The following is a 25,712-nucleotide window of genomic DNA, read 5'->3' as shown; positions in this document are numbered from 1 at the left end:
TAAAGGGTGCATATTCAATAAAGGGAGTAAAAAATGCAGTGACAGACACACACGCACACACACATATTATTGTACAATAAAAACCTACAGACACCAGCATGACACAAGCTGTCTCTGTAATTATTATGATGGATTAGTCGGTATATTGAATCAGACAGTCCAGCGGGGCCTCAGTGTTCTTCAGTGCAATCAATGGAGAAAAACAGCTATAGCTACAATATAGCCCCATATGCTGAAAAAAAAAAGTGATTGTCACATGTGATACACAGTAGCACAGCACACGATGCACACAGTGAAATTTGTCCTCTGCATTTAACCCATCACCCTGAGTGAGCAGTGGGCAGCCATGACAAACGCCCGGGGAGCAGTGTGTGGGGACGGTGCTTTGCTCAGAGGCACCTCAGTGGCACCTTGGTGGATCGGGAATCGAACCGGCAACCTTCTGATTACAGGGCCGCTTCCTTAACCGCTAGGCCACCACTGCCCCCTAGATGCAGTACAGGCCAAGAGTTTGGACACTCTTTTCTATATTTTCATGACCATTTACATGGGTAGATTCTCACTGAAGGCATCAACACTATTAATGAACACATGTGGAGTTATGTACTTAACAAAAAAAAAGGTGAAATAACTGAAAACATGTTTTATATTCTAGTTTCTTTGCTCTGATTACTGCTTTGCACACTCTTGGCATTCTCTCGATGAGCTTCAAGAGGTCGTCACCTGAAATGCTTTTCCAACAGTCTTGAAGGAGTTCCCAAAGGTGTTTAGCACTTGTTGGACCCTTTGCCATCACTCTGCGGTCCAGCTCACCCCAAACCATCTCTACTGGGTTCAGGTCCGGTCAGGTCTCCACTTTTTGTTAAGTACATAAGTCCACATGTGTTCATTCATAGTTTTGATGCCTTCAGTAAGAATCTACCAATGACAATGGTCATGAAAATAAAGGAAATGAGAAGGTGTGTCCACACTTTAGGCCTGTACTGTATATGTTTGTGTGTGTGTTTTATAATAGATCAGAGATTGTTTTTAATTAGCTAGTATTAGAGTAACTGAGGAGACAGTGAGTACTTACTTCTTGAATCTGGGAATGGATCCCTGAAGAGATCGGCCAGCTGAAACACCTGAACCCTGGCTGTGTCCAGAGAGTAAACTCTCTGTTTCAAACTGGAATGTTCCATCACAGTCTTCTGGAATGTCGAGGAACTCACCATCGCTCCAAACTTTCACACTCCCATCCATTGTCTGGTACTTAATTTCTATGCTTACACTTGTCTAAAAAAAAAAAAACAAATGTATAAATATGAAAGGTTACGTAAACAGATTAATTCAATTAATTAAATTAATACCCACAATTAAGACAAATTATTAATGCACTCTAATCTGAAGCCATATATTAAAAGTATTACATATCAATCAGTATTATATAAGGGCATGTAAATATCTGATCTTGTTATTGGTTTAATAATACACCTTGTTTAAAAGAATCTGCTGATCTACTGTAAGACATTTTATGGTATAGCTAAATTTGTGTCTGAGCAGGGTTGCCAGACATGGGCAAGCAGATGAGTTTGGTTTCTCAGGTTTGCTGTGTCAGTGAGTCACAAAATAAGGATCCATTACCTTGTTCCTTGTGTTAACAAACAGGAGGAGCCATCAAGAAAGGAAATCGCTTATCCTTTAACCCATGAGGAAAGGGGTTGTGAGTGAGATGGGGAACTAGAGCGTTCAGACAGAACTGCCCTGTGAGGCAGCTGCTATGCTGTCACTACGCCAGCTTCCAATGGAAGGCCAAATGGGATACATCCCAAAGCCTCATTTTTTATTTTACAGAAAATGCATTACATTTCTGGCATTTATCAGACTTATCCAGAGCGCCTTACAATAGGTAGTTACAGGGACAGTCCCCCTGGACACAGGGTTAAGTGTCTTGCTCAATGGTAATAAGTGGGGTTTGAACATGTGACTTTGTGGTCTTCTGTCATATAACCTCATGTAGCCCACCCTACCAACACAGGGCTGTTTCTTTGATGTCTGCTGGGTGAAGCCGAAGAGCTGATGGGACACGAGGGGCCAAGACCTCTTCATGTAAATGGCATTGACGAACAAGAAAAAAGTTATACAGTTATATCAAAGCACCCACTCCCTAACCACCTAACCGGGACCTCTGCACAAGTCTTAGAGCTGCTTTGTTTCTATGGCAACACCAACATTATTTTTAATGCTGGCTCTCAACAAGAGTCCACACTCAGCCACTGGCAGAAACTGGACACTTTTAATTGTGGTCAAGGTTGAATACAATTGCCTGAAGCCTGGACCCAGAGCCTCACATTGCCCTAAGGTCAGTACAGTTACAACGCTGGTGTATGAAATACTACACCTTTATTAACGGTTCTCTCGATATGAATACTGAGTGCATCATAACCTCTACATACTATAAACATAACATCACACACACACACACACACACGTATACACACACACATACACACAGGCATATCCAGGTGTTATACAGGTGTTAATAACTGTATCTGGTCTGCAGGACTGTCTGCTATTAATTAGCTGCTATTAATTAGTCTTTGAGTGTTTGTTTTTGGTGAGTATGAACAGACATTGTTCATAAGGTATGTTCACTGCACATCATGCTGTATACTGTATGAGTATAATGCGAATCAGACATGGTTTGATTTTTATTCTTTAAAACGTTTCATGAAAACCCAGTTTCACCTGCATATTTCTGTTCCTTGTAGTTACAATTTATAATAAAAAAAGAGCTGATTCATGGGTTAATGGGAGTAATTTAGAACTCTCTCTCTCACACGCAAACACACACACACACTGTCTAAACAAGTTCTCACCTGGATTGCTGCATTGTTGTCATCAATAAGTGTATCAGATACCTCTAGCTGGCCCTCTTCAACCACCTTTTGAAGAACCATCCGGAACGTCCCTATAAGTCTGTAAAAAACACACACACACACACAAATGTATTTATATTTATATACAAATATAGTTTTATGAACATACACAGGAAGTATATAAATATATATTTTCCTGTGAAAAAAGTCAATTCCGTCTTTTCATTTAATTTCTGACATGAATCTGTTTGCTCGCACAGACTCCCTTGTGTAAATTTCATTTCATTCCCCTTCAGTACTCCCCCGCTCTTTCTATTCATCTTCTATTTCTGTGGCCGTGTCTCTGCTGTGCGAAAAGTAAATGTTGAGCTTTAGGGACAGCATGCAGTTGGGTGTGGGTGGGTTAGTTCAATAACTGAGATGGATAGTGACAACTGCCGACTGGATTGGACCGTCACTGGGCTTCCATGATCCAGGACCTGCTGCTCAGAGCACAAAGATACAGAAAGGGACATCCACAAGCACTCCAATAAACACACACACTCACAAACATGCATAAATCCACATGGTGACATAGGGCCACGGTAACATTTTAAAAGCCTTTTTTGCTCAAAAGAGGACATAAGTTACCAAGGTCTGCACCCAAATTAGATGCGCTCATCTAATTTCTCAGTCATTCTCTCCTCAGCCTTTAGCCTCAGAGTTAAACATGGTGAATAATTTAGATCCAGTCGTCAGTGTAACAATAGGGCCTAAAAAACAACTGTGTCCCTCTATAATAGGTATAAAGCGTATTCTCATACACTCTTGACCACTCTACTTTCAGTCCGTGATCAAAGTTAGCTTGAGACATATGACTATGTAATAATGGCAATGTATGTTTTAATACTACTTTAACTATGGAGAGGGCTACCATAATCCTGCATCTGGGGTTAGGTTTAACAAAATTACAATGGCGCTATGACTGGTGCAGATAAGAAATTTTTCTCATATATCTCAAAGTACAAGTCCTCCCAAATGAACAAAAATACAAATATTTTAATCCAGCTGTGACTGTATGTGTGCACATATGCAATTGCGTAACGCAATTGCCTATCGACAGCGATCTATGTGACTGGTCCTTTCGGCTGTCAGCTGGCATTCAGCGTACTCCGGCACCTGAATAATTAACACTGAGGATCATGTTCTGGCTCGTGAAGGTCTTTTCAAAAGACCTTTCATTCAATATTGATTCATATCTCACAGGCCATATACTTTCTTCTGCTTCATAATTTAACTGTCCTCTCTTCACATGTCAAACGCCTTTGTTTTTGGAGGGGTCAGAGGCTTCAGATTATGGCTGAGAGAGATTAGGCAATGCACCTCACACCTGCCTGGAAAATTTCCAATAGAAAAGAAACATTTTTTAGGGGCAAAAAAAGTGAACACAGTACCTCTCTTTCCTCATATGACTCCACAAACTTGTGGAGGACTGGCTGTGTGAAGGACCAGTTCAAACAGACCGTTCCTTTTTCATGAATTTTTGTGCCAGAGCCATTGGCAGAGGTCTGTCAGGTCTGAGTTTGATCAGGTTTAGTCTTGAGACCATCCTCTCCCACCACTGCCAAAATCTGTACTCATGGATGGCAGCCACCCAGCTAATGACATCCTCACTCTGCTGCCCTCTATTTAATCACCAATCACCATTTTTCACATGGTCTGTGTTTCCGTCCATCAACCATTTGCATTTTACTCCAACCATTTGAACCTCATTATTTTATCAACACAATATTTTAGTGTTGGACTGCATTCTTCTAAATCAATGTCAAATGAAAGCCGCTTACTTTGGGGACTCATAATGTAATGCTGAAATCACCAAAAAAGGCGGGGTGGGAGACGCATCCTCATCAGATCTGGGTGAGTGTTGTATGGGGACTCAATGTTCATTTGACAGCCCACACATCTCATTTTGTTTTGGCAACATGACATCTGCCTTTATTACCTTCTGCTGGGCCTCCAAGTCCTACTTCCTTCAGCACACCATTTCTACTGGTCACACCTTCATGTTCCAGACCCACCCTTCTGCTGCAGCTGGCAGATCACAGACCAGCCTAAGGCAGCAGTGTTTGCTAATGTCATGTATCTGTACATGGTTTGTTTTTTTTCAACCAAATGTGCAATGGAATTTCACTGCTTTAAAATACAGTTACAGTGCACCCAACCACACCTTTAAAATCCACTGCTCCTGGAGACGCAAAATTTGCTATTTTGAGGACGGAACCACATGGAGAGAAATTAGCAAGACACCTCCAAACATTTGCTGGATCACTCAGAACACGTTGGAAAAAGAGGCCTTTGATCAACTAAATAGGGTCCTCCCGCATTCTGAGTACACGAATTATCCATGGATTCACTTCTTTCACCACCCTATGTACAAATTGTGGAAAATGCAGGAAAAATACACAATTCTAAGAAAATGACTGGAGTGGCCAACATAAAATTAATCATTAGCTTTAAAGGTTTGCTTCAAGCTTGCAGCCGAAACAATACTATAAATAAAATGCTAACTTGTAAAAATTGTCAACAGTCCCAACATGAACAATGCTGTATCTATCCAATAAGAATGAAGATAGCAACCTGCGGTAGAGTCACTGAGCACTGGGGTGGTGAACACTGAGTGTGCGTGAAAACCCTCACATATTGGAGGTTCAGCTATTCAAACTTATCAACCATAAACAAAGATCGGTTTCATCCTTAATTAGCTCTCATCTCAACAGATGGCCAAGAAATTAGGGGAGTGTTCATCCTACAACCAGGTCTGCATTATTCAGCCAGATCCCAGAGTAAGTAGGGTGGTGTAGGTAGGACACACAAAGGCAGTCCAACAAAAATTCACACTAATCATTAAACACAGTTTTGAACACATTGAATGCAGTTTTTAACAGTTTTAAGAACATGGCTGAAAAATATAATGCACTGATAAAGTATTAACATCGGTTTTGCTGATCTATGAGTGGTTGAAACTCTTCAATACAGTTGTTTAATTTAAAACTGCTAAAAAGACACTAATGATTTCAGGATCTGAATTGTCTGTCACCTTCATATATACTATAAAGCATGTTTCTGCTTTGGTCAAACAGCATGTAGAAGCAACCACAAAACTGTTAAAAGTCTAGTCAAATAGTTTGGATCTGTCATGTGAGGAAACCACATATGCCCTGACGTTCAGATTTTTGCAGTTAAAGAGGCTCAGGGTAGGAAGCATGTCAAGCCATATCAGGCCTGAGTGTTTATATGTTGGAGCTGTGACTACTTAGTGCTTGCTGGGTGACAAGCCCTACTGTTTGAGTGAGTAAAAAAATGGTAAAAAATGATACGTTTGGATGATTTTCTTATTATCTTCCATGAACCTTTTTACATAACTCATTCATAACATATTCTTCCTTGGCTGTATGGCTTACCTGTTGGTGAAAACTTTGCTGTGGTTCAGCACTTGGATCTCCAACATCTCACTGCCATCGACTTTACTTCCAATTGGCCAGCGGAATACCTTTAAAAAAAAAAAAAAAAAAAAAAAAAAAAAAAAAAAAAACATGCTATACAGCATGGCAAAATCCACTTATATACATATGCAGTACAGTTTGGACACACCTACTCATTCAATGTGTTTTCTTTATTTTCATGACCATTTACATTGGTAGATTCTCACTGAAGGCATCAAAACTATGAATGAATACATGTGGAGTTATGTACTTAACTGAAAACATGTTTTATATTCTAGTTTCTTTGCTCTGATTACTGCTTTGCACACTCTTGGTGAGTGTGCAAAGAGGTCGTCTCGATGAGCTTCAAGAGGTCGTCACCTGAAATGGTTTTCCAACAGTCTTGAAGGAGTTCCCAGAGGTGTTTAGCACTTGTTGGCTAAACAAGTTTCATTGTAGTGCTTGATGGTTTTAGACTAAGGTTTTTGCCATTTTCCGGACTGACTGACCTTCATTTCTTAAAGTTTTTCTTTAGTTAGCTGATTGCGTCTTGCCATAATATGAATTTTAACAGCAGTTCAATAGGGCTATCGGCTGTAAAGTAACCTGACCTTTACACAACGCAACTGATGGTCCCATCCCCATTAATAAAGCAAGAAATTCCAATTAACCCTGATAAGGCACACTTGTGAAGTAAAAACCATTTCAGGTGACGACCTCTTGAAGCTCATTGAGAGAATGCCAAGTGTGCAAAGCAGTAATCAGAGCAAAGGGCGGCTATTTTGAACAAACTAGAATATAAAACATGTCATTTCAGTCATTTCACCTTTTTTTGTTAAGTACATAACTCCACATGTGTTCATTCATAGTTTTGATGCCTTCAGTGAAAATCTAACAATGTAAATGGTCATGAAAATAACATTGAATGAGAAGGTGTCCAAACTTTTGGCCTGTACTGTATATGGTAACTAATAGACAAAAATAATCAGCATTAATAATTCTTTGTACTAGAAAGAAAACAAAAAAATGTGAATGTGAAAACGCACACAAAATAAACCTGAACAAATAACAACCACCATATCTTCTTTCAGCCAAGTCTGTCACAACTTTAAAGCGTTTAATGAGCACAATTTATTAATAAAGACAAACAGTCTGCCTTAGGTTGAGAATGATATTATCTCCCATTGAGAGACGAATGCTGTGAAAATGATGAAAGCTGCAGGGAGAAGGATGGTGCATGAGAAAACTGGTGGATTATGGGTAATTGGAAAGCAGTCGGCTTCAACATTCTCCTCCTCAAACTACGGCTCCTATGTGGCTGATGTACTGGCTATGCTGAGGATCACTGTGGGAAACCGGCTTCACTACTATATATCATTATCACAACCTGGGGTTCCCATATGGCAAAAGACTCTTAACTGATGAGTAACCCTTCCCCAAGGGAGTGGTGAAGTGGGTATGTGCTGACTCATATTAGAAGACGTCGTTTGGCCCGCCAACACAAAATTACCACCAGCTTCATTAGGCTTCACAAATGGGATATTTACATTTACATTAGCATTTTCATAACTAATAGAGACAGTTCAGACCACTGCACTCTAAATTTGCAACAGGAAGGAATATACATGTAGACTGCTGGTCTAACATTTTAAGCAGGTCAATGTCTCATTTTACTTTCAAACTATAGATCAAATAAATACGTTTTATAAAGCATTCTAAGCTGTTGACTCACCTTTGGCAGATATAACGGCTGAGCACACTTGCACACTGGCATTCGTTTTACAACTGTGGCAAAAAAGTTCCCATAAATGCTTAAGTTATTTGGCTTCCGCTCTTCTTTCCAGTTCATCTCAAAGTTTAAGACCTTGTCCACATGGACACTCGAAATGAAACACATCTGAACGCCGTCCTCATCTTTGCTGCATTTTGAAGCTGCATTCGATTGGCATTTGCTCATCGCTGTTTAACGCTCGTCACTGTTTAACATTCAGCAGAAATTGACGCCAGGAAAACGTTGCTTGTACCGTTTATGTGACACCATCTGAACGCACAGCCAAACAAAAGCTGGTGCTGTATGCCCATGTGGACACTTTGATTTTTCTCCAATGAGCAGAAAAACAGTCAGCGTTCAGCTCGCCATCACCTTATGCCATGAACTGCCTAAGTCTGGAGACCGTGCTGGTCACTCCATGTTTTCAAACTTATCATCTTGTTCTTTCTTCAGAAGGTAGTGAACATTTGGGTCATTATCTTGTTGTAGGATGAACTGAATTTACCAGTAATGCAGGTCTGGACAAATGCTTTCTGTACAAAGTTTGACCTAGAACACGTGCATTACTGTCTGAAAATGTGGATTATGATGTGGAATCACTCTATTCCTTACACATACAGTTGGTAATTAATTAACTTTAGCACCATATATAGGATTATAAATTCATGCAAAGATGCACCCTCTGACACGAATGAATTAAAAAATGTAATGGGTTTTCCTTGTCGCAGGCTAGATCGGTCCACCAAATCCCCTGGATATAATCGGGCCCACCGATAGGCCAACAGACAAGCAATCACCTGCTTGGTCAGGTAATTAATTTTCTGTTTTATCCTGTCTTATCCAGAATGATTTACACTCACTATATATAGGGTCATATAGGGTCAGTCTCCTTGGGGCAGCTCGGGGACACAATAGTAGAAGCAGGATTTACAAACAATGTAATTTATCACCCTTGGTAAAGGAAGCATTTTACCACTACAGAATGAAAGATGCTTTGAAGAACATTTTTTTACAGCTGGAGTAACCTGCTTTATCAATATAAAAAAAAGAAAAAATTTTAATGTGGAAAAGGTGGATAAGAAGACTAAATTAAGTTCCGTATTGAGATTATCCTGCCAAACTAAGCTGCTAGAACAAGGGAGACGCTGCTTAGATCGTATGCTTGCTTGTCTCTCTGTTGCTCTCTTCTCTCAATGCAACACACATGCTGTGACACATCTAATGGTGTAATCAATACCAAATTCTCCTCCAGGAGGAAGTACAAAAAAAAAAAACCTCAACCCTTTTTCCTGGAAAATGGAATTAAATGGAAAATCTTTCCATTTAATTCCATTTTTCAGGAAAAAAGGGTTGAGTTTTTTTTTTTTACTGGAAAGAGCTCAAGACAGTCTGAATTGTATAAAGTGCTATTGTAAGTGACTACACAGAAATCCCCCCTAAAAAAAAGAAAATAAATAAATAAATAAAACAATAAATAAATAAAAACAATAAAATGTGGAATTGAAATACAGAATACTGCCCCCAGCATGGTGTCGGGCCTGATAAAGCCCTAGGCAACATTATAAAGAGCACAGTGCATAAACACACACACACATGTAAAAAGCATGTCGACATGCTGTTTGCAGACATCCCTGTGGTGAGTGAAAGAGGCGATCTTTCCCTTATGACTGTAAAGTACCTCCAAGATCCTCATATAATGCCATTAAAAACACACTCTTGCAGAGAAACTCTGTGTGAAAAGGGAAAAATTCTCTCTCTTGGAATAGAGTGGAAAAATGTGTCTTTCCTCTCACATACTAAAGTCACGATTCATGAGTGTAACAGATATATTAACATTTTTTTTAAATGTCTCAGGTGTCACACACATCACACCACAGCCTGTTGGTTTTATTAATGTATCTGGCCAAATTTAGACAGTGCCTGTGGGTTCTTAACCCCCGACTGTTCTGACAGCCTCTCTTGTTCTGTTCATACAAGTCATTTGAAAGATGCTAAACTGAGGTAAGGAGTAATTTCTGGTCTAATGAGGCATTTCATCAAAAGGATTAATCCAGTAAGTTGAACGTGAAGATATGGGTATGAAACGGCTGTAGAGAAAACAAAACAGCAAAATTGTTAAAAATAATTACAAATATTTTCTGATTAAAGAATTTTTTAACTACAATTGTATAAAGCTTAATGTCTGGGTGAGTGCACTTCCCTATGGCCACAGGTATTGAAAATGCATGTTTAAAATAAAAAATCTTTACTCATTAGTTATTTAATCAATAATCAACACTTCAAAATCAATAATGTTTATAGAATTATATAATCTACTGCACCAGAGACCTAAATATGGACCACAAGCTGACTATTCTGTGCCCAACCCCAACGCAAACACATAAGGGCTGAGAATCCCTGGTTGTCATAGAAATACATTCTTTGTTGGCAAATGGATAAACGGACTGCAGTCAGGACCAAGAGAAACAAATAATAATCCCAGTAATTAGCATTTGAATATGCTTCCAGTGTAAGGTAGTCTTAACACACAGGAAGAATGGCAGCAGTTTTACCTGAAAAAGTGAGTGCGGCGGTCAAGAAGATTATAGTTGTGTTCATTGGGAGAATGGGTGATCACGTTTATTCAGACAAATTTCTGTTTAATAGTTCTTTTTTTCCCTAGACAGCACCACCGAGAGGATCTATTACTCTCACATATGCACACATACAGAAAGAAAGAGTCTGTGTTTAGATTTTAACTTATTTCATTAATTAATTTTTTGGAGATGCATAATTTTTGTAAGTCTTTTGTCTGTTTTCAGATTTCTGCTGTTCAAATAGACCTACCTTTAAAATGAAAGACTTATTTCTTTGTTAATCAGAAGGGGACTAAATATTTTTTTCCTGATTTTATTAAGCAGCCATAATTATGTGTATGCCAATACCTAATTCTGTTCATAACATAAACCCATGTTTTTTAAAGACGTTGAACTTGATCTGGTCAAAATCATATACATATGAAATCGGAAAGTAATCAGTGATCATGCAGGAAACTGAATACTAGGCTATTGCCTAGGCTACTAGGCAATAGCCTAGTAGCCTAGATAGAGTCCCTTTCATCCATACTGTATGTAAGAGCATGTGCACTGTTCATATTATATAATTGCACGGCGTATTAGATGATAAGGAAAGACCAGGCTGCTTTTTTTATTACTGCTCTGAGCTCGCGCTCACTGCGCTCCATGCTATAATTGGGTAGATACGGCATTCATTATAAATTTGACAGTAAGTCTCCTGCAGCCATGAGATGCTTGTGTTATTAAAGGAGTTAAGTGTTTAATTAAACAAAAAAAAAATGATATCCAAAGACATTTTCATGTCAACGGAAGTCAGATGGGCATGCCAAGAATCTACACTTGGGGAGCTTGTACAAATGACCCCTGTACGTCTCAGACACAGACAAAGGCACAGGCATTCAATGGGTAATTGTGTGTTATGAGTATTATTCTATTATTTCAATCAAAACTTTTTCCCTTGATGAGTTCCCAAATATTTTGCACAAATAGCATTAATAGATGACAAACATAAAGCATGAAAATATCACTGCAATGCATGCTGGGGTAATTAGTGTCCATCCATGCCCCCTGGTGTTGCAAAATGCCCACTGTGTGTTCCTCATTGCTGGGAAGCACGTTCATTGTTCAGCTTCCCAGAAGTCACTTCTGAGGGTGTTATGCCACCAATTTTCGTTAGTCTTTTCATCTAAAGCAGTTTTAAGGAGTCGTGCTTTTCCATGTGACTTTAAGGGCCACATTCTGCACAAGCTGTGATGTCTGATGAGCTATGGAGACCTTCAGTGCTGGATGTGCAGTGATCTTTACATCAAACTGCATCTCTAACATGCATTTCTTTCTTGCTCTTGTGCTCTCCCATGCACTTTCACTAGAGACAGGAGCAGGAGGGAGGCAGAGCAGGACGGGGCAGAGAGGGCTACAAACAACTACTAGCAATTTCTGACTCTCCGTCCCTCAACTGTGTTTTTTCCTGCACCACTCCGTTCCAAGATGCAGTAGGAGGAGAATGTTAAAGAATGTCAGAAAGATGCCACATCAAAAAGCACAAGCCTGCTTAAGAAGTCTTAATTACCACATGCCAGTTTCATCTCAGCTACCCATTGATCCACCAGGATCTTAAAAGCCTGGTTCTCCACAACAGTCCCACCTCCATCACACAGATGGGAAGAGCAGAATAATGGAATTGGATTCACTGGAAGGAACGGTACAGCCTCCCCACTCTCCTCTCTCATGATCCAGTCTCAGCACAGCCACGAGCCGACGAATCCCACGCCGCGTTCCCTTCATCCCACTCTTGTATTCCCCTTGGGGCAAATTCACATGGTCACTGCTGCGCCCAGAGATTCAAAGTGCAGGCTTGCAACACCTCAGGAATGACACAATGCATTCCTATTCAGTAAAAAAACCCAAGTTCTCTTGTTTATGGGTGGATGGCTTGAAAAAAAAAAAACAATTATATGAAAACCGTAACATTTTCTTAAATGTCCGATGTTGTTCAGCTGATGATTCTGAACACCGGGGCAACTATCTTTTTATTTCACACTCTTATTATTGAGATTTTTTTAGAGATCAAACAAGGCTGGAAACCACAAGCACCCCCATCTCCAGCGAATTTGTCTTGTGTAAATTATACATGGCACACTCACACTCATTCTGATATCAAAAGCTCAAGCAGAGACTCCCTCATACATAAACAATTACCCTGTCTGTTTCAATGCTAATAGCTCATAATGAGAATGATGTTGGATTGACTGAGGTTCACTATCAGAGAGATTCACCAGAAACAGCAAAGCTGCTTCCTATTATTGTATTTATAACGCTATCTTACTTACTTACTTACTTATTTGCAACTCTTACTTACTTATTATTATTTTGATATTTATGTAATTTCATACTGTTAGATTTACATATCTTCATATTGATATCATCCCAATACTGCATGTTTTATTTTGGTTTTGTAGTGCTTTTATGTTTTCTATGTTCAGTTTATATGTACTCAAGTAAGAATTTCATTGTGCTTTGTAATTTGTACATATGACAATAAACCTGAACTTGAAAATTGTCATGCCATGCCGGCAGGCAGAGATGGGTAGTAACGTGTTAAATTTAGTATCTTTTTGAAAATGACTTCTAAAAGTTGGTTTACAACGCAATCTTTTACTTTTACTTGAGTACATTTGTGAATGAGAAACTGTACTCAACAGGGTGGTAGTAGCCTAGTGGGTAACACACTCGCCTATGAACCAGAAGACCCGGGTTCGAATCCCGCTTACTACCATTGTGTCCCTGAGCAAGACACTTAACCCTAAGTTGCTCCAGGGGGACTGTCCCTGTAACTACTGATTGTAAGTCGCTCTGGATAAGGGCGTCTGATAAATGCTGTAAAATGTAAATGTAAATGTACTTCGCTACATTGGGCAACACTGTACTTGTTACTTTTTTAAACCATTTAGATGGGGGCAGTGGTGGCCAAGGGGGCAGGGGTGGCGTAGTGTTTAAGGAAGTGACCACGTAATCAGAAGGTTGCTGGTTCAAATCCCAATTCACCAAGGTGCCACTGAGATGCCACTAAGCAAAGCACCGTCACGCTGCTCCCCGGACGACCTGTCATGGCTGCCCATTGCTCACCAAGGGCGATGGTTAAAAGCAGAGGCAGAGGACACATTTCGTTGTTTCTCTGTCTCTGGTGTTTCACAATGACAACCACTTCACTTTATTTTGGCCAGACAGACCCACCAGTAGATCTAACATCTTTCAGCATTCAGACGTAGTAGCAAAAAATTATGACACCATTTTACCTATTAGACGTAACCATGCAGTCATGGCCGCACACAAACTGGGGCAGGCAGAGCGGCTCAAACAGTGTTGCCAGACGGTTGATAATTATCGTATATGGACCATAATTTTACCCTCCGTACCATGCCCAATCAATAATTTCAAAAATCCCCTAATGAACAATCATTTTACCCCTTCATTTAATGGCAATTAGCCATTATGGTTATTAGCATGAACAGGTACAGATTTCTGTTTTCATCAGGCTGCGCAGACATACTTGTTGATGTGCAGTCGTCTCACGTGCCTTTACAGCTAATCAATGCACGATGTATCCCACGGTGATGAACAAAGTAAACAATGATGAGTGGTTTAAGTGCAGATTTGCTGGGGAGTTGCCCAGTGGACCAGGTACTGGACCCCGCGACCCCAATGCCAAGAGTCAAGGATATGCTCCACGGTGTAAGACAGCTCACCATCAACGATCCGTGGAGGAGGAGGGTCAGGAGCAGGTGGAGGAAGGGGTGAAGTGATGGGTTTGAGGCGGCTGATATGGACAACAGGGTGGACTAAGATGGTAGGTGGAAGTTGTAGGCGATAGGTTTAAGGGGTTGATATGTCTGGTGATGCAAAATGGACCGATGTACCGGGAAGTCAATTTATGTGATTCTGTCCGGAGGTGGAGGTTCTGGGTTGAGAGCCAGACCTGGTTGCACACTCAGAAAAGCATGCGGCAGGGATGGCACTGGTTGTGCTGAGCAGTGGTGCATCGGGTAGTCCTGGTCCAAGCCCTTTTTCAGTCTTGGATCAGATGGAGGGCTAAGGGAACCCCGCTGGCCAATACCTGGTGGGCAAAGATGGCTGGCCATAACAGACTTTGAAGGGGCTATGGTCTGTGGCCAAGGAGGTCGGCAAGTTTGGCCCACAGCAGGTAAAACAGCCACGACTGCTAATGGTCTGCGACCAAGCAATGCAGGAATCGTCCCAGCTGCTGGTTGGCTCTCTATGCCTGGCCGTTGACTGCCAGCATTTCACGGTCCCCCACTCCGTGAACCGTCAGGAGAAGAAGCAGCGTGGGTGGCATTTCTGGTCTGGGCCACATTGAGATAAGACTGTGCAAGTGCCCACATCTGATGTGTCCACTTCAATGATGAATGGTAGAGAGGGATCAGGGTGTTTAAGAATGGACACAGTAGCGAATCATTGACAGAGTTCCTGGAATGCTATGAAATGGTCCGGAGGAGGTCTTAATGAGGGTAGTGAGGTGTGCTGTGACTGCACTGTAGCCTATGAAGCGTTGATAGCGTAGATGAAATTTGCAAACCATAGGAACTGTGTTGGACGCAGGACTCCAGAGTGGGTGAATAGACCAGGATGTTGTCCAGCATATCATTCAGTACGTTGTTCACAAATTGCTGGAAGAAGGCAGGTGTGTTACAGAGTCCAAAGGGGATTACCAGGCTTAATGACCAGTGGGGGTTATGAATGCTGTTTTCCACTCGTCACCCACACGGATGAGGATCAGATTGTATTCTGATCTCAGATAGAGCTTGGTGTAGTATGTCACACCCAAGAGGGCGTCAAGGGCTGTGTTGATGTGTTGAAGAGAAGTAATGTTCTTGACAGTGATCTTGTTCAGGCCTTGGTAATTCACATGGTAATTATTTCTTCGAAACGAAAAAGAAGGAGCAGGTCTATGGCCATATCTCCTGGTTGGTGTGGTATTAAAATGATGATCGGGGTGATAAGGAAGGTGATGTGTTCTATGTGAGTGTACACCAGGAGTATCAGTGGTGTGGTATGGTGAGTGATTGGTTCTGAAGCCGACGGAGGCCATGAATACCTTGGGTGTTGAAGAGGTTTCAGGTGCTGTTGGTGAGAGAATGTGCTGTCCATGAAATTCCCTGTTGCCCCGGAGTCCACTAAGGCACTGGTTTTGTTTCTCTTGTCTCCAGGACAGTGGACAGAACCAGAGGTGCCAGGGATGAGTGGAGTGATGTGGCCGAAGGGCCAGCCGACCTGGCCACTCCCATCAGCTCCGTTCAGGTTTGGCCCAGTTACATGGGTACCCCCTGGTTTTATGGGTGGCCAAGGATCAGTTGAGAGGGAGAAGTCGGTGGGTGAGTGGACGCGGCAACGTGGTGGTGTGTCCGTGGGGCTACACCATCTCCCCTGTGAACAGGAAGTGGGGTAATATCTTTGCTGTAATTTGAAAATCAATGACAAAGACGTTACGTGAGCTTCACCGTTCCCCTCCATCTGGTTCCAGTGCTCAGAAAGCTCCAGGCGGGGCTCTGGCAGAGTGGGAACATCACCTGAACGCACAAGGTGGCAAAGTGCGCTGTGTTCTGGATTTTTTTTCTGTCTGAATACATTGTAATATCTCATAATTTTTTTTTAGAAACAATGAAACAGTACTTGAGTAATCCTATCACTAAATAGTTTTGTACTCTTACTTCAGTAATTAGTATTATTATTTTGGAGTAACGCTACTCATACTTGGCTATACTACCCACCTCCGCCGGCAGGGAAGAACAGACACTTGACATTTGTGAAGCAAATGTGTTTTGATAAAGAAAAACAAAAAAACACAAATAAACTCGCCTCATTGGCTGGAAACTAGACACAGTGTCAGATGTCAGACCATCAAGCAGTGTAAATACAATCATAGGAAACTCTAGCTTGTGCAGCTGTTTTTGTTGAATCGCTCTGATAGTGAATCTCAGTAAATCCAAAATAATTATCATCACAACAAGTGAAAGTGAAGTCATTGTCTTTGTGATACACTGAAGCACAGCACACGGTGACACAACGAAATGTGTCCTCACCATCACCCTTGGTGAGCAGCGGGCAGCCATGACAGGCACCCGGGGAGCAGTGTGTGGCGCATCTGTTACATCCTGGTATTTTGGGTGTGTTTCTGTTGTGTGTTTTGTGTTGTTTGCAGGTGCCTGGTGATTGTAAATTGAGCCCACCAGTACCTGCTTTGGGACAGACTGAATAAAAGGAGCCTCAGTCTCCTTTTTCGGGGCTGCGCTTGCCGTGCCATCCACCCTTCCCGCCTTCCTACCATTTCCCTTTGACATCACTTCCGGTTTCCCCTGCGCTTCCCCTAGGAGGCGACGCAACTTGTTGTGTCTGCCTGCTTCGGTGTTTGTTTGTTTTTCTCTGTTTTGTTTGCCGTTTGTATTTCATCTTTATTTATATATTTAGTTGTTAATAAAATACTTGTTAAAATTCGCCGTTTCCTCTTAGTAGGTTTACGTTTGTGTCCATTCTTTTGTTATGGGCCGGAGCCCCTAGACCGGCTCGTAACAGCATCGGGATTTGAACTAACATTTAATAAAACAAATTTACAACATGCAAAACACTTTTACCAATCACCGAAAAAAAAATTAATCTGAGCAGCCAATCATTCAGAAAGGATCAGTGGACCGGAAGTTCATGTTTGCTGACCAAAATGAGCCAACCTGAGTCAACTAAAATGATAGAAACTGAGCCTGAACCAGACTTAGGCCAAGATTTATAGCCCTTGTCTATTTAGTCTTCAAGATTGTGAATGGTATAAATTTAATGTTAACAAACATAATTATATAACCTCAGAGCATAAAAAAATTGGTTGAACCACTGGTTTAGAAAACAAACTTTAAATGGGTTTTAAAATGGGAGGAGTTCGATGATTGAAAGGAAGATAGTGAAGGACCTCAGCCACCCCAACAACGGACTGTTCTCTCTGCTGCGATCAGGGAAGTGCTTCCGCTCCCCGAAAGCCAACACAGAGGGGGAATGAGAAGGAGCTTCTTCCCGCAGGCTATACGAGCTCTCAACAACCACAAAACTACATGGAACTCTAAAACACTCCAGCATAGGGCTGCATGATTTGGGGAAAAAGACATATTGCGATTATTTAGATCAATATTGCGATATGCGATTGCGATATGATAAAGGACACTTGCTTGTATATAAATGAAAAGTGAAACATACACACTACTTATAACAACCTGAAATGCCCAGTACTTTCAAAATACAATATTCTACAAAATTAAATAAATCACTAAAAACTCTTTTACATTACTGTCGAACGACAAACCCTGTTACGGTTAAACAACTGTTTTGATTATATTTGGCCACTATAAAATCCCGTATTATAGTTCTTACGTTTAACCAAAACGTTGTTTGGAAGCTGACTTGAACACAGGGATGCATAGCTTTGCTAAGGTTAAGATTTGTAAACTGAGGTAAATTTCTTTAGGAAACCTTCAAAGAAAAGTTAACTAAACAGCTAAGAACAGTCTAAATAGTTAATGCCTACGTTTAGCCAAAACGTTGTTTGGCGGCTGACTTGAACACAGGGATGCATAGCTTTGCTAGCTTTGCTAAGGTTAAGATTTGTAAACTGAGGTGAATTTCTTTAGGAAACCTTCAAAGAAAAGTTAACTAAACAGCTAAGAACAGTCTAAATAGTTAATGCCTACGTTTAGCCAAAACGTTGTTTGGCGGCTGACTTGAACACAGGAATGCATAGCTTCGCTATCTTAGCTAAGGTTAAGACTTATAAAACGGGATTTTACAATTGTCCAGCCTTACCTATGAAATGTAATCCCTGGTTTGGAGCATACAGCGGTTTGTACAGCCCCAAGCAGCACAAGAGTGAGGCATTTTTATGCACTTCTCTCCATAGACATGTATATACTTCACGCCACAGCAGGGCCTATCGCAATATGGTGGCGACGTTGACGTACGTCATGCGGCGTCTAACCATATGTCTTCGAATCGAAAGTCATTGGTTCATTGTTTACTTGCAACATTTGCAATACTGTGGTCTGTAGCAGTTGCAGAAAGCATTTCACTGCACATCATACCGTGTATGACTGTGTATGTGACAAATAAAATTTGAATTTGAATTTGATGTGACCAAACACGTCACATCCGACTGAAGTGAGACTTCAGTCAGCTCGCAAACTTTGAGAGAATGGATCGGATATGTTGCCGATCCAATCCATGTACTAATAATTTAAATCGCAGCTTTTTGCGTTCATGTAATCGCACAGACTGACATCGCGATTACGATTGTGATTAGATTAATAGTGCAGCACTACTCCAGCACTTTCACTTTCAATCACTTCTGGACCAGAATCCTTGCACAAACTTTTTTACTCTTGCACAAATGTTTTACTTTTTACTTTGACTTCACTTTTTTTGCACACCTTCACCCTACCTGTTACACATATTTTATGTTACATTGCAATATACTTGCAATATTTGCAATATTGAGATCTGTAGCAGTCGCTAAAGCATTTCACTGCATATCATACCGTGTATGACCGTGTATGTGACAAATAAAATTTGAATTTGATTGACAGCTCTCAGCTCTTTCGTTGCAATTTAAACCCCCTCCTGTCAATACATCACACATGCAAAAGATTGCAAGCAGTGTTGACCCTTACTCAGTCCACAGTCATCTGCAAATGCACCGAGAGACACACAGATCTGCCCAAAGTCTCTCTGAAAAGTATTTATCATCCTTTCCCAAAATATCAAACTCAAACCCTCACATTCTGAATGCAAGCTGGATAATTCATTGTAAATTCCTGTATAATGTGGATTGAAGGGAATCAGTCATGATTTGAAGACACGGTTGAATGGATGCCATGTAAATTATCGCCTTGTCCCTCACCCCAGCCTCAGAAAACGCCTTGTCTAGTGTTTATTTATTGATTTTGACAGTTGTGAACATGCTGCGAATTGACTCAGGATTTGTAACACAGGAAGCACAATGCCTTTCATTTGCCAGTCGCTCAATCAAATGCAATGTTTTTTTGTTTTTTTAACTCAACAGAACCACAAGCTGCATCCCCATGTCTAAATGCATAACATTTTACTGCCTCAGGCATAGACATTTCCCCAACTCAAGTTAACAAACACCAAATGAAACGAAAGGGACAGTGGTTGACCTAAAGGACCATAAATAACACTATGAATCAAGGGAGGCACATTAAGATCATCTTTCCTGATGCACATGGAGGCTTCTTCTTGATCAGTTCATGCTTGTACCACTGTGCAATCTCATAAGACAAAGGTGCATAATCATGTATTGCGCCCCATGGTGGTTTAGTGGTGAAGTGCATGAGTCTAATGTGCTGATAATACATAGTTATATATATACTGTACATGTGGAAATAATTTTGTAATTACCTTAACTGATAATATAATGTACATTTAGGAGTAGTTTCCATTCATGGAAAAATCTTCCCTGAAGTTCTCTTTTGGTCTAGGACTAGGCCAAATCCTCAGTGTTTATCTGATGTTCTCTTTTCGGCTTGCTGTAACTATCTCTTCTTTTTTCAGTATTGTCTGTCTCCTGATCATCTCCCACCCCCCTCCACACCAGCAGTGCAACATCAGTGCCTGTTTCAGTGAATATAGCTGCAGTCCCTTTCAGTGTTAAAAAAAAAATCCCTACAGTGACTGTAAAGCGCTTTTCTTTGGGAACATAATAATAGGCGTAGAGTCTGTTTATTAAATCCATTTGCGGAAGCAATTGTACATATCAGAAAGCAAAGAGATAAGATGCTCACTTTGCCTTTGGGGCATAAATTAAATATCTCTGTCTTTCTTGCTCGCTCTGTTTCTCGCCACCTCTACAGAGAACGCACCTGCTCTTATCTAGCGCTACCGTGGACCGTTTTTTTCTTAAGCTGTCCTCTGAGATTCATTTTCGAGTGCAGCTTCTTGCAACAAATTGCAGGAGTGCTGCATGGTTGTGCTGAATCCAGCCAGTCAGTGATAGAGCTAGTGGAGCAGGCAGAGGAGCTGATAACTGCAGGAGCAGGGAAAAGTGTGCCTCGGTCCACAGGATGAGGCCAAAGAGCATTTGGGTCAGCCAGTGAAGGCGGAAGGGAAGGAGGACGTTGATTAAGAGACTGTCAGAAGTCGTCACTTCTCACACGATTCAGTGAAGGAGAATTCTTCTCACAGAGCGTTTAACAACACACACACGCATTTATATATGTATCAAAAACAGACCCACATGGCAATAAGGATTTAAAACTGGAACCACATATACAGACATTGTCAAAATTTTCATGACAAAAACTTCTATACATTTGATGCATGCAGACTGGCTGCACAAATATTCATAATGCATCATGGAGCATGTGTGTGTGTGTGTGTGTTTGTGCGTGTGTGGGCGTGTACGTGCACTTACACACTTCCTAATTATCCAAAAAACAAAGAACTTTATCAGCGCAGGAAGTGGTCTGAGGGGGTGGAGTGGAACTCTCAGCAGAAGCCCGGACAAAAGCTTGTGTTAATCCAACAGAACACCTTCTAAAAAATACAACACGTGGGTTATCACACTACACAATACCATAGCTGGCTGTATGGTACAAATGTGTCCTATTACAGGTATGGCAGGTAATTCTGTCCTCTAACAAACAGCTGTATAAATTTTACAGTAAACCCAGCACAGTACCTGCTGTACACAGGTCTTGAATCTTGAAATTGATCTCTTCCTCTGTAATGCATGGTTATTTTGTTTTCTTTGAGTTACCTCTTCCTATGCATTGAGTGCTTCTATTTTTCTCCCCAGGACATTATTACTGAATTTAGACAAAAACAAAAAATATATATAAAATACATGTGACAGACTGACCTTTTCTGCAGTGGCTGTTTGAAGGGCATAAGCAAGCAAAATACAAAGGGCATGTATTCCATGGCACAGGGGCTTAGCAAAGCAATGAGTGGTGTGATGCATGTATGAAGAACTGGCAAGCAACCAATAAGATCACACGGCGACAAAGGTATCATAAACCCTTTACATTTTCTAGAATGTTCTTTACACAATGACCTGAGGTTGTAGTAAAAAATTGATTCTTCAAAAGGGTTCCATTTGGTGCATTCTGTATCCCACATGATTTTCTTATTGGTTAAGAAGATTATTTTACTGATTTAGATTAAAAGTATAAATACATATATGTCATATAAAACACAGAAAGTGTTGTATTTGCCTAATTTGCAATGGGTAAAGCCATTGAGACAAGCAAGTCCTATGCAGCATTCACATTTGATCAACTGGCGAGACACTTTCATCCATAAGAGGACAAACAAAAGGGAAATGCTTTACAACATCTTAATTGTGCAGAGACATTTTTTCACTGTATGTGGCACTTCATAAAAGCACCCTTTTACCCCCGGAATGGCACCCATGGGGAGCATCAAGTTGGTACTATTCTGAAGGTGCCCAACAGGGAACGGCATCAATATTTTTGCACCTCAGAGGAAAGTCAATCATTATCAAGCCCTCCACAGTTAAAAAACCCACTAGGTTAAAATAGGTCAAAATGTATCTGTTTCACTTTAAAGTGGCACAGATACATTTAAGTCATGGGTCTCTTATTTACTTTCTAATTATCACCTCAGCACTTCAACGGTTTTCCATGTTAATTGGGAGAAACGTGACTCTTCTCCTTCATATTACAGCTGTAGGAAAGCACTGAACGCATATATTTTGATGAATTTAGCACCACCGCATGCAGAAAAGCAAAGTTCTGCCTCAAAGCCACCAGGAGAAATTTGTGACAACAAATTTCACTGACCTCGTCAAATCTGGCCTCGTCCTCACAGCTCTCCAGCACCCGAGAGTAGAAGGACAGACCTGCAGATCAAACAGTCAGCGGAGCCAAAATTAGCATACATTTCAAAAAGCTGTGGAACATGAAAAGCCAACTGTTTAACCATGAAACAGAGCACGATAATATAATGTTGATGCAAGGCACTACCACAAGTGCATCAAAATGTTCAGATTTGATTTGTTGAGCCATGTAAATAAATAAATAAATTAGAGCTTCATCGTGCCCAGGTCGTTTTTTAAGGAAATTCTGTAGTTTGGATGCAGCACTTGACATTCTACATTAAATTCTGAATACAATCAATAAGATATGACCCAAAACACCCAAATTCAAGGCCAGTCTTTCAATCTGAACCCTGATCAATCTTAATGACCCAGAAGACAGGCTCAACCCCCACTTGCAACCCCACTGAGCAAGACACTTAAATCTGAGTGTCTGCAGGGGGACTTTCCCTGCAACTACTGACTGCAAGTCGCTCTGTGAATGTAAGCGGACATTTGTGAAGAGTGATCGGCGCCCAAAGGTGCAGTCTAAGGGCTCCCTCTGTATGTAAACACCAAAAGGTTCAATGCTTATCGGGAGATGACAAGCCAAAAGAATCATTGCCCCCCAGAACTTCAACAAATCAAATTAACAGGCATGTCCAAATACAATGGTGATGGTCCACAACATGAAAGATATGTTTTAATATTTATTTATTTTGTGTGTGTGGACAGCTGATGTTTACTCTGCACACAGAAAAGGGGGAGCGCATGTATAATAAGCATATACCAGGAAATTAATCATCGCTGGATATGTAGTACAGCGCTGTGCCAGTACAGCAGCAGCTAAAAAAAAAATGCATTCATTAGTACAGTACATGTCGGGAGGTGTATCTGCGAATTAGTTTTTCCTGTCACCGTACTGGACACAGAAGAAAATATTCTTCCTGAATGGAACTGGACACATGTTAAACACTTAGAATTGATAAATAACAGATCACACGATCACATGAAGCATAATAGCATCATAATACTAATAACTAATTACTTATTGATGTATTACTGAATGCCAGAATACCACTTGTCCGTAGATGCGGTGCATTTAAATTTGCATGCTCAGCTCATAATGTAGTCAGAAAACACTTTTTTTTTTTTTTACTTTTTTATGGAAACTGTCAAACAGACAATTAATATATATATTTTTTTTCGTATATTTTCCCCTTTCTACCTATATGTCCTGAATGAAGAACATTCCCCTAACACATTCAAGAAGATTGAAAAAAAGTCAAAAAGATCAATTCCACCCCAATTCCACAACAACCACGCGTAGAACGTAACTTTCTCAGTTCCGATGATACAGACCACAATCGTTACTGGGTACAAGCCCCAAATGAAGCTGGAAGCATTTTTAATCAGGCTGGTACAGATGTTCTTTAATGACGAGGGCCGACTTAATGACGGCTCTGTCCTTAATTTGTGAGAATTGAACATGGTGCCGTGCTCTCGATTTCTTTGTTTTACAATTACGGCATTTTTCAGACGCCCTTATCCAGAGCGACTTACAATCAGTAGTTACAGCCCCCCGAAGACACTCAGGGTTAAGTGTCTTGCTCAGTGACACGATGGTAGTAAGTGGGGTTTGAACCTGGGTCTTCTGGTTCACAGGCAAGTGTGTTACCCACTAGGCTACTACCACCCTATTTTTGTACCAGTCTAAAAAACACCGCCATTCAATTCCATTCTCCTGTATTTCAAACGTATTTTCCCCCCAATGCTAACCAGTGCCTGCAAGCAGGAGTGATTCCACGTGTAGAAAATCTACATATACAACATACACACCTGGAGGCTTTACCTTATCGAAACGCAAGAAGATGCGGTAAAATCACTACACCTTTTTTTTTTTTTTTTGGGCAAAAAAAAGGTGTAGTGTCCTCGTCCATAAAACAGGCAGACAGATTAAAAAACGAACAACTTAAGGCGTCAGCGGAGAACCGGCTTTTCCCAACTTTCCATATAAACCTCGGCACGCAAAACCCTTTTTACCTCGAAACGTCACTCTGGCGATCCGGTCGCCCTTCCCACGCAGGTCCGACGCGCTCTTCAGGTGGACCGCCAGAGCCATGGCAACTTCAACCAACAAAAGAGTATTTTATGTTTCTTCTTCTTTTGGTCGCTCCTGCTACAGCGCGGATGCTGAGGCTGGCGGACCGCCTCCCCTCCACACTGGTGCCCTGCCGCCGGAGCCAATTTGCAGAGCCACATGACGCCGCGTCGGGTGAAGGGTGTCGAACTGCTCTATGGGGGGCGCTCCACTGTGGGCGCACGCTTCGAGAGCCTTCTGAATCGGAACCTTTTTTTTTTTTTTTCGTTTACGGCAACGTACAGACGCGGCGGTCTTTGAATTCGTACACGCGTTAAAACGATGTGAGCCGGGTTGCCAGATTATGCCCAATTGTGTTCGGTGCGCTTGTGACCAACAGACAGACACAAATAATGGACGAAAACTTCACCATTTTTGACGAGGACACTGTCAATACTACAGGCATGTATGATAAGTTCTGAAGTTTTATCTTTAAAAAATACAATACAAGCCAATACAATTTGTTTACCCATACTCCGCTACAATGGATGAATGATTCTGTCACAGACAGAAAATTGTGGGACGTGACAATTTCTACATAGGCACTCTTAAATATTACAGGACTGAGCGACTTTAAGTTCCAAGTTTACATTAATAGTGATAAAAGAGACAAATTTAGCGTTAAAAACCCCTTTCCTGGCAACCTGAGTCCTAGCAAAGGCTCACAAATAAATAAAGCGCCCCGCGGTCCTGGTCTCGTAGGCCGGGTTCGTGCTCCTGTGGTCCGGGAAAAAGGATGTTTAGCAGGTTCCGGGCCTGACTTTCCAGCGAGTGGAGACCCTCATCACTCAAATCAACGCGACATATGAACGTTCCCCGCCGGGGTGACTATAGACACGACTATAGATTACGTTATTAGAGAGCTATCAATAATCAATAGATGACTAGTAAAACTCATGGACCGTGCGAAACCGTTTTTTTTTTTTTTAACCAAATGATTTATGAATGTTCCATAGGACCTTAAAATTATTTAATTGACATTTGTGGCATTGAACTGAAGCAGCTTTTCAAGACGACTTATAATCAGTAGTGTTGTGCAGATTACT

The 25,712-nt window shown here is 41.0% G+C and overlaps 1 protein-coding gene across 1 annotated transcript in view; it reads right to left on the bottom strand.

The window, feature by feature from the left end:
• Positions 1-24,757, bottom strand: part of LOC114773265 (otoferlin-like) — a 64,204-nt gene extending 39,447 nt beyond the window's left edge. Inside the window, 5 exon segments of the mRNA XM_028965790.1 lie at positions 1,076-1,275; positions 2,859-2,958; positions 6,299-6,387; positions 22,513-22,571; positions 24,570-24,757. Of these exon segments, the coding sequence (XP_028821623.1) occupies positions 1,076-1,275; positions 2,859-2,958; positions 6,299-6,387; positions 22,513-22,571; positions 24,570-24,648 (527 nt within the window). The 5' untranslated portion in view covers positions 24,649-24,757.
• Positions 24,758-25,712: the final 955 nt, after the last annotated feature.

Source organism: Denticeps clupeoides, unplaced genomic scaffold, assembly GCF_900700375.1.
Source record: "Denticeps clupeoides unplaced genomic scaffold, fDenClu1.1, whole genome shotgun sequence".
Lineage (NCBI taxonomy): Eukaryota > Metazoa > Chordata > Actinopteri > Clupeiformes > Denticipitidae > Denticeps > Denticeps clupeoides.
Note: the sequence above shows the minus strand (reverse complement) of the source record. Positions and strands in the feature narration are given on the sequence as shown.